This window comes from Tauraco erythrolophus, chromosome 1, assembly GCF_009769465.1.
Source record: "Tauraco erythrolophus isolate bTauEry1 chromosome 1, bTauEry1.pri, whole genome shotgun sequence".
NCBI classification, from domain to species: Eukaryota; Metazoa; Chordata; class Aves; order Musophagiformes; family Musophagidae; genus Tauraco; species Tauraco erythrolophus.
This window is the reverse complement of record NC_141465.1, coordinates 17,560,242-17,570,185: the sequence shown is the minus strand read 5'-3', so window position 1 is coordinate 17,570,185 and position 9,944 is coordinate 17,560,242. Positions and strand designations below refer to the sequence as shown.

The window sequence follows — 9,944 nt, the reverse complement described above, 5'->3', positions numbered from 1 at the left end:
CATTATGATGATCTTTAAGTTTTTCATTTATTTATTAAAAGGGTATTTTCAAAAAGACTGATTGTGAGAGAATATTATCTCCAAGGTAATACTGTAGACTTTATAGCACCTGGCCCTTAACTCACACACAAGGGAGAGCTTTGCAGTGCCTTGGGAAGGTAAGTATGGTGAATATAACTGGATCAAATGATTGTTCAAGCAGTCCCACAGAGCCCCACAAAAGAGGGATTAAACCCATCGTTCTCTTTTATCCATAAGGTTAAGTGACTTGGCCAGAAACAGTCTGTCAGAGTCAGAAACAAAATTGAAGCAGGCTCTCCTACATCTTCACTTTGCACTCTTACTACCAGCCCACCAAACCTTTCCTCTCATCAGACCACCTACCAAACAGCACTTCCCAGGAGCTGCTGGTCCTTGGGAGGCATTTCAAAGGAGGCTTTTTTCTTTGCCCGTGTCATTTGAACTGTGAATTTTATCTCAGAACTCAAGAAAAGAGGAGGGAGCAAGATCCGCCGTTTAGATTTTGCAGCAGTTCCCTCTCAGAGAGGCGTGACAGGGTGCCAGCAGATTAGGTTTGCAGGACTGGCACAGCTCACCAAAGCCTTTACGCTCCCCAAAACATTTGCAACTTGTAAATGAAACACTCCCAACTGGCAATGCTGCAAATCCAACGCAAAACCTATGGGCAGGGGGCAGGTGGGCAACAGGAATGTTTTCTCTGCATTTCTTTCAGTGGTGGTGCCGAGCTCAGAAATGAAGCCCAGGGCTGCGAGCACTTCACGTTCCAGGTGTCGGTGCAGGTATTACACAAAGGCAACATACGAAAGTGCCAAGGTACTGCTCACACCAACCTGTAGACGCCAGTCTAATCTCCCAGGGGATCAGCCCATCAGGAATTCCCCAGAGCGCAGTTTGCAGACAGACGAATGCTGCTTTAACCACACAGCCCACAGAGGGTGCAGTATGCAGACCGCAGTAAAAGGACTGTCTGGACCAAGAATAAATCTGGCTCATCCTCCAAGTTTTGGCAGCCTGTTTAACAGGTTGTAGCTGAGTTATGCGGAAAAGATCACTTTTTGTTTCAGTAGCTGAATTAAAAAAAAAAAACAACAACACACCAACAAAAAACAAACAAACCCAACACATTGTTTTCAGTGGATGTGAAACAAAGTTTTCAGCAAACTAGATCTCATTCATCAGGTCAAACAAAAACATTTCCTTTGACACAAAACAAATCATTTCACTCCATGCATTCCCAGTTGGGCACTTCCTAACCCTCCTTAGAACCAATCTCTTCTATTTTCTCCCACAGAGGCTCTGCCTACTTGTCCCTTGAAGACTTCTCATCCCTCCTGGTGAGCAGTAATGGGGGACTGGAGTTTCCTGGGAGAGTTCCTCGAGGAGGTCCACAAACACTCCACAGTGGTGGGGAAAGTCTGGTTGACCGTGCTCTTTATCTTCCGGATGCTGGTGCTGGGTACAGCAGCTGAGTCCTCCTGGGGGGACGAGCAGTCTGACTTCATGTGCGACACCCAGCAGCCTGGCTGCGAGAACGTCTGCTACGACAAGGCTTTCCCCATCTCCCATGTTCGGTTTTGGGTCCTCCAGATCATCTTCGTTTCCACCCCATCGCTGGTGTACATGGGCCACGCAATGCACACAGTGCGCATGGAGGAGAAGAGGAAAATGAAGGAGGCAGAAATGGAGGCCCGGGAGACGAAAAACAACAGTGACACATACTACCAGCAGAAGTGCCCTGTGGCAGAGAAGGCTGAGCTGTCTTGCTGGGATGAATCAGGAGGCAAAATCATACTCAGGGGCAGTCTGCTGAACACCTATGTCTACAGCATTTTGATTCGCACTGCCATGGAAGTGGCCTTCATTGTGGGACAGTACGTCTTGTACGGGATCTTCCTGGAGACCCTGTATATCTGCCAGCGGGCCCCTTGCCCTCACCCCGTCAACTGCTATGTTTCCCGTCCCACAGAGAAGAACGTGTTCATCGTCTTCATGCTGGCTGTGGCAGTGCTCTCCCTGTTCCTCAGTCTGGCCGAGTTGTACCACTTGGGCTGGAAGAAAGCCAAAGAGAGGTGCTCCCGGTCCTACAAACCCAGCCCCAGCACAGCCCCCGGCAGACTGGAGTCTGCCCCGCAAGTAGAAAGGGCCCAGATGTACACTCCTCCGCCAGATTTTAACCAGTGCTTGTCGAGTCCTAACGGGAAGTTCATCAGCCCCTTCAGCAACAAGATGGCCTCCCAGCAGAACACCGCCAACTTCGCCACGGAGAGGGTGCACGGCCAGGAGGATGCTGCTGGTGAAGGGCCCTTCATTAAGTCCAGCTATGCGGAGAGTCCAGAGGTGACCAACGAATGTTCGGCACCCACCTTCCCCGAGAACTACTTCAATGAGAAACGCCGGTTCAGCAAGACCAGCCGTGCCAGCAGCAAGGCGAGGTCGGACGATTTGTCTGTGTGACCTGTCTCCAGGAGGGATGAGGAGAAGGAGCACCCTCAGTGCTTGGTAAAACTTTTGCAAAGTGGACTCCAGACTCTTGCCACTAACCTCTCCCTGGTATAACACCCTCTTGCTCCTTTCCAGTGAACATCACTGCTATATTGCAGGCAGCACCTCTCACAGTTTAAGGCAAGGGCAGCCACAAAGAGACACGCGCTGAGGAGGGGCACCAATCTTGAAACATGAAGCTCTCGGCCATATTTTCATCATGAGACCCACAGGGATTGAAGACTTGTCATCCTTAGCCTGGTCGAGCTCAGGCGGGCAGATCCCTGAGGCTGCCCAGCAGGTATCCACTGCAACACTGTATTCAGCAGACTGACCAGACCTCAACGCCCTTGCATCTTCTTTGGTGTCTATTCAATATTTGCTACATCAGCTTGGCAACTACACCACGCGGAAATGTCTCTCACCTGCAGGGAGCAGAAACACACCAGTAGGCTTTTAGAAAGACATTCTCATCTGCTTTGTTCTCGCTCTTTCTAATCCTTCCTTTCTCTACCTGAGCCCTGATATTTTATACTGGTTTACCTATACAATAAATCCTACTTGAATTTTTTGACACTGTGTATATAACTCTTCCCCATAAATAAGGACGTCTGTGGTCCCCCACGCACAGCTGCCTCATGTCTAATGTTGGAATTCCTTCCTCATTCCTAAGTCAGCACAACAGACTGGCCCCAGGATATCACTTAGATGACCAGTTGATGAAGACTAGGGAATTTTCCCAAGATACTTATGTCATCAATTCTAAGCAAGACATTCATTAACAGAAATAGAGACTCTCCTGTGAGAACAGATATCTTACTAGTAAAAAAGGAATTCTCAAGTGGAAACAAAGTGGTTTTCCCCCTTTTTAAACTCATCTTTCAAGCAACCTGAATGCTGCTGAAAGGCTGCTGCCAGCTGCCAACTTCAGAGAAAACATGCTCTGTTTATCTGCAGAAGTACAGCCTGTGTCTTCTCCTCACTGACCTACCAAGACACTTCAGCATTTTTTGCAAGGAACAAGAGTCCTCTCCAGGTCTTGCACATCATTCAGCTCTTGGTTGCTCTCTCAAGCCTGCCGGCCAGGGCAAGCCAAGATATTTGTCCTGGCAGCAAGTCCCTGTTCTGCCATCAGGTCATCTTCATCACCAATCCATCCCTAGGGCATATGGTGTAAGAAACCACCCATGGACCAGCTCTTTCCACCGCTGTAGCCTCTCAGAGCAGCCACTGGGGCCCAACACCGCACAGTGAGTCTGGTGGAGGAGGTCTGTAGGCAGCTCCCACTCTAGATACATTTTCTCAGTGCAGAGCTGACATCTCTCTTTAAAGAGATTTCCTAAACGGAGCTAAGCTGCTCCCTGTTGTTCACCCTGCACTGCCCTTTCGGACATGGGCCACGGCTTCCCAACATTGGACTGTGTGAGCGAAAGGCCAGGGACCAGCTTATGAGGGGACTGAGCTGTCCCCTCCCTTAGAGCCACTGAAAGGGACTGTGAATCCTTGCTTCCGATACATAGTTAGCTTTGGTACAGTATGTACATATACACACGTATTCACATACAGAGGGGGGAAAACATTTTTTTGTTTGTAAGGTGTTTTATATATATGTATTTTTTAACCCTGAAAAGACCTGTGTGCTCTCCTTGACATGAGATTTTAGTCAATTGTGCCTAGGTTTCTCCTAATAAAGTTCTAACTCCATATCTCCTTGTTGATGTTTCTCCTCTCACGTGGCTGAGAATGAGCTGCTAGCATTGATCAGGCTGCCTGCCAGCCTCTGCTGCTCAGAGATCACAAAAATTCCCATCGCCTAGAGTGGAGGGATGAGGGGAGGGCTCGGCCAGGGGGATAAATAATAAACATTGGGAAATGATTGATTGACTGGCTAAGAGACATCCCCTCCAGCTCCCTTGCCTGCCTCTGCATTACCAAGGCAGACTGGGAAGAGCTGGCCAGAGAGCAGAGCTTCCATCCTCTTGCAATGGAAACGCTCCCTCCTTACATCCCCTAGCATGCCTCTGCACCCGGAGAGGCCACCTGTGACGTGAGGCCACCTCAGCAAGAAAACGGTAGCAAAACCTATCCCTTGAGCATCTGATTGCTTGTCCATGCAGTTACAGGGCCCTGAAAGGCTTTTTAAGAGGCAAGCTCTTGAGAGACATTGACAATCCACTGCTAACCATCTCTGCAAGGAGTTCCTGTGGGTAGTCAGCTCTCTTAAGATGTAGTTGCCCAGCCCAAAGCAAGCCCTTTCTTCCCCCAGCTGATGCCTCTCCTCTGAACTCCATCCCTTGCTCCCACTTTCCAACTTTCACAGGCTCCCTCCTTCTGACCTTGGATCTCCCTGTCCACCCAAAGGAAGTGCCCTTCCTTCCCTTCCCCACACAATCCCCCATCCCGTGGGAATCTGCAGGCTGAGAAGCTGGAGACCAGTAAAGTACTGGGTCCCCGCAAGGAGCCTGAGAGAAGGCATAAAGAATGAAACCGGAATTTGATGAGGACACCGGGACAAGGACCTTTAACTGTGTTAGAAACTGCAGGGACCCTTTAAGATTACAGGATTCTTGGTTTGGGGGTTTTCAGCCCAGAAAGGAGGATGCCACCTGAGCACCCACAGCCCCACAACGCAGCAAGGAGGCAGGATTAGTCCTGCAGGTCTGGGGTTTTTAACTGGCATGTGCACAGCCCTGAGCATGCCTGTCCCTTAGGGTGCCACCGTGCTGGGAGAGATACACAACGAGTAAGTCAGGATCACTCCTCCTGGAAAACGTGGCTACTGAGCGATATTCCTGTTTCATAGGGCCACTCAAGCACTAACCCAGGCCTTGTTTAATAAACTATTCTTGGTTTATAACAAGCAATAGCCCAAACTTTAAAAACTCTGAGCTACAGTCTCTGCTGGAGAGCAAGGCAGAGTTGAAAAATAAGGATAAGGATCTCCTCTATGCCATTTCAGATCTCTACGATCCAAGCATGTCCACAGGTGGTGGTTTGGTGATCTTTGAGACCACAGAATACAACCACCCCAGCTCTCTGTCTCCCAGCCTACAGAATATGTGTATCAAAGCAGATAATCTCCCTCTGTCACTCATTTCTTAATGCCTACCTGGTTCTGTCTTCTAGGTATAACAAGTGGGGAGCATTTGATGAATGGATGTTTGCACTGGCTGACAGACCATAAACTTGTGATTCTTGGAATCCACTGTCAAGGCCAGCCAGGCTATCGCACCACGATAGGAGCACATTTACTTCAGCCAGCGAGCAGAGAGGCTGGCCTGTCACTTCAGACAGATTTTGTATTTATTGCTTTGTCTCGGATGGATGGACGGTCTTCTAGTTGTGACCTAAATCAACATTATATATTAAATTCAGCCCTTGGATAGGCACTCAATCTCTAAATGGCAGCATTACAAAGACAATGCTCTGAAGGGGGGGGGGGAAAAAAAGAACGTGAGAGCTTTTCATTCTGCTCGCAACCCTCTTTTCTCCAGAGTCTTACCTGCTGGAGTCCGCTCAGCCTCTCAGAACTATGAATTCTCCAGTGGCAGCTGGAATCAACGTTTAACAGAAATATCATCCCCAGTCATCTCTTTGGTCAGCACACCTTAAACCATTTCAGCATCGCCCCCTCTAACTGGTGTCTGAAGGAGCCAGAAGCCAGTTCTGATCTACAGCCTTGTGCTGATCAGCTGCCAAGCCTAAGATAGGACAACAGGGAAACGTGTGTTTCAACAAGCTCTTAAAACAGAAATACTTCATCCTATAAAAGGAAAAACTATATTTAAAAATACATAGAATGCCAAAACTAACAAAGTAATGAATTGAGACAAGGTCATGCCTCTAAGTCCCTCTCCCCAGACAGCTGAGTGGGCTAAGAGACAAATGAGGGAGAAATTGAGAGAGATACTTAAAAGTAATGGCTGATCCAGAGCACGCGGTTTCCTCTTTCGGAATATGCGAGCAAGGCAATACTCAAGCAAACACAAATTTGATAACATTTGAGACTGTTATAAGGGAACAGGTAAAAAGATGCCAGACTACACAATCTCCCTTCGAACACCTTTCCACGAAATATCACTGAGACCGAGGAATCAAGAAGATTCGAAAACTGAAGAATAAAAGGAACAAGAACATGCTCGACTGGACCGCAAACGGTCAAAGTATGAAGAACACAGAAATTCACAATGCAAAAGGTCGGCGTAGCGTAGCAGAGAGCCTAACCCGCAGCAGCGGCCAGCACTGCTGACCTCCAGCATCAGCAGGAGCCACGGAGGAGCAGCAATCCTGCCAACCCCACTGCCTCCCAGGAAGCCTGGGACTAACACAGGGCAACAAGAGGAATTGCTGTCCCCTGGGGAGTCACTTCTGTCGCTTCTCCTTTGAGAGGTTCTCACCAACATCGCAGTCTGGCCAGAAGGATGTTCTGCTTGGAGGAGGTGCCGAAATCCCTTGGGGCAGTTAGCCGCCCCAAGGGATTTCGGCACCTCCTCCAAGCAGGGATTACAGGAGGGACCGATCCTGTGCGAGGCTGATGCCCGTTTTTGCACACGTTTGTGAATAAAGGGTGATGTTTTGGTGATTAGGTTACCAGTTGCAGCAGAGGCGTGGACAGACTGAGAACAAGGATGGAGGGTGGCAACTTCTTAAGATACGCTTTTTAGGGGGAACACCTGTGACTTTGAAGTGCAAAAATAATAGCTTTGCTTTTGCCTCATGGTCTAGGTGATTAAAGACCTTTCTGGGAACCACAGGAATTGTAAGACCATACATATATTTCTATATTTTTATATATATATAAAACATTGTCACAAAAATGCGATGACAGAAAAAGGAAGAGGACTAAATGAGCTTACAACACTCACTCTAGCCAAATAATGCAAAACCACTTAATTTTTCCTCCAGTGAACATTGGTTTACATTTTTTAAAATGAATTTGCCAAGACCACGTTCGCATACCACCGCCGGTTTCCCACAGACATTTGAGCAATTGAGTTTGACGGGCAACAGAGTCCTCAGAAAGCGAATGTCAGTCATGGAAACTACATTTTAAATTCATCTGGGCCAATATCCACCCCAGAGGCAGCTGCGCCTTCCTCCAGCCATCGGAAAGCACAAACAATATTGCGTAACCGATCCTGCCAATCACAAACCAAACAACGCACCTCCGCCGGAGAGTACGTGCAAGAAATAAACTCCAAAAGATGTTTTAAAGACAGTTATGCCTTAGATCAGTCATAGCAGGCATCTGAGAGAACCGTAGCGTACTGGCTGGTGGAAACGGTGGTTACTTCAAACGCATTTTTGAGTCCCTTCCACTAGTCCCTAGGCGTTGCCTGAGACATGGCTGCGAATCCTTGATGCCCACGCAGGAATCCCACAGAAAGATGGATGTGGATAAGGGGCGCAGAAGATCCTGCTTTCTTGGCTGCTCACGAAGTTCCCTTGGGAAGGTTCGAGTCCTTCAGCAGCTTCTCCACATGAACACTTTTCACCATTTTGTGGTCCCGCACATAAGGTTTCGTCACCCCTTCACAAACCCCTGCACTTCCCAAGCACAAATGTAGCAAAGGCACCATGAAGGCACTTTGGCATCGGAATAAAACACACTCTCCCATCCTCTAATGCAGTTTGCCATGCCAGGCTTCATAGCCTACCTATTACCACAGAAGCACCGGTCTCTGGATGAATAACAGCAATCACACTATGTTTGCTGGCAAAAAGTATTCCCCCAGAGCAAGCCGGGAAGCAAAACTCAGAAAAGCAGCAATATTTACGTATTCCTTTAAAATTATTTCTGGACCAAGGCCTGTAGGGCTGCCGCATTAAGCCACTTTCCTCCCTTGAGGTGGCTATATCTTGTTAGCAGATTAGGCACTTTTTTTCTTTTTTCATTTCTGCATTACAGACTCTGTTTGGCTGGCCCCTGACACGCTTCTGCGACGCAACAGCCGTGCTGCAGTGCTTGCAGGAGCAAAACCAAGCCCTCTGCAGACATCCCCACCTCTCCTGGTGGGAAGGTGCTCAGAGATTACTCAGAGCTGGGTTTTGTGACTTGCTATTCATATGCAGGAGCTCCTCTTTATAGTAAGGCTAATATAGACAGAAAGGGGTAAGACAGATGGGGCCAAGCTAGAGATCAAAATGAACTGTTAGGGACCCGCGAGAGAGTTAAATTTTCTTGTTCATGTTGGACATGAACCTAACCTTAAAAAGGCATGTCAGCAATGGTCAGCTATATGACAATATAAAGAAAGCAAAAGACACATCAAGTGATTTTTCTAGAAACCGGATATGGGCTGGTAGGACATGACATTTTTAACAGCAGCCCCAGCAAAATCCAACACTCTCATATTCAAATCATGTTAGCCACCAGCTCCTACCCTTAAAAGGAATCAGATTAGCAGGGAGAGGCAAGCCTGAGGTCAGAAACTTGCTGCTATTTGTTTGGGTTTGTTTTTTAAGCAAATGCCATGCCAGGTCTTCAGCCTGGGAACAAAGTTTGAGGTTGAAAAGTGCTCCTGACAGAACTGGTTTGATGGGTGCCAGGCTATGGGCAAGGCGTTTCATAAAGAAGTGTCTAAGATTAGCCACTGCTAAATCACGTAGTCCAATGAAGCCATGTTCCCACCTTGCTTTTCTTCCACTTCAGTCCAGATTCAAGAGAGCACTGAGGTACACATGTACAGCAGAACCACCACCACCTTTGCTGCATAACACGGTCAACCCAAAAGCATATGTGGTAGCTGGTATTTCACTGAAAAATGGGCTTTTTTTTCAATTCATTTTCCCCTTACAGATCATGAGAACTCTTTCTCACCTTTTTTTCCCCTGAAATTAGGCTTTGATTATTTTTCCCCTCTGTGGACTTGTATTTTTCTAGGATACAGTTACATTTTCCTCTCCGTATTTCTAGTTTCTCCAGATTCCTTTCATCTTTGGCATTTCCAAAGAAATGTCAAATTTGAGGACTTTCTGAAAAGTTCATTGAAGCACCCAGTCCTAAATCAACAATAAAGACATTCATTAAATGAAAGAGAACTCGGAATAATTCTCACTGATTCCTGACGGATATCTCTGACCCCACAAGCACACCACAGCTCCCAGCACAGTGAGGTACCGGAGAGCTTGATGAGATTGTCAAAGGAAACAACCACTGAGATACTTTAGCCCTTTTCCTCTCTTAGCGCATACCTGGGGGGTAAGGGGGTCAGCCCACTTCCTAGGGTTCAGATAGGCTAAAGCTTTCCAAAGTGCTCCTCCCCACCACTCAAATCAGGGCTGCCACCGCCCCATGTGTATTTCTGCACGAGCAGCAAGGCTGCAGTGCACATCCATACATGCGTCACATCACAGCATCACACATCCATACCATCTCAGACCCAGAACCACAAATACAGCCAGGCCCAGCTGATCCATACTTGCACACAATGCCAGTTCCA

At 47.7% G+C, this 9,944-nt stretch overlaps 1 protein-coding gene across 1 annotated transcript; it reads left to right on the top strand.

Moving 5' to 3' along the window:
* Positions 1-1,365: 1,365 nt before the first annotated feature.
* On the top strand, positions 1,366-2,674 carry GJA5 (gap junction protein alpha 5). Its single transcript, XM_009990326.2, has 2 exons — positions 1,366-2,453; positions 2,599-2,674. Exons 1-2 carry the CDS (start codon positions 1,366-1,368, stop codon positions 2,672-2,674), a joined length of 1,164 nt encoding a protein of 387 aa, XP_009988628.2.
* The last annotated feature ends 7,270 nt before the right edge of the window (positions 2,675-9,944 follow it).

Bases quoted from the DNA above. Each gene is read 5' to 3' on its own strand.
- GJA5 (XM_009990326.2), top strand. From the start codon at position 1,366: ATGGGGGACTGGAGTTTCCTGGGAGAGTTCCTCGAGGAGGTCCACAAA. The intron at 2,454-2,598 runs GTCGGACGATTT...GCTCCTTTCCAG, and splicing joins CGTGCCAGCAGCAAGGCGAG to TGAACATCACTGCTATATTG.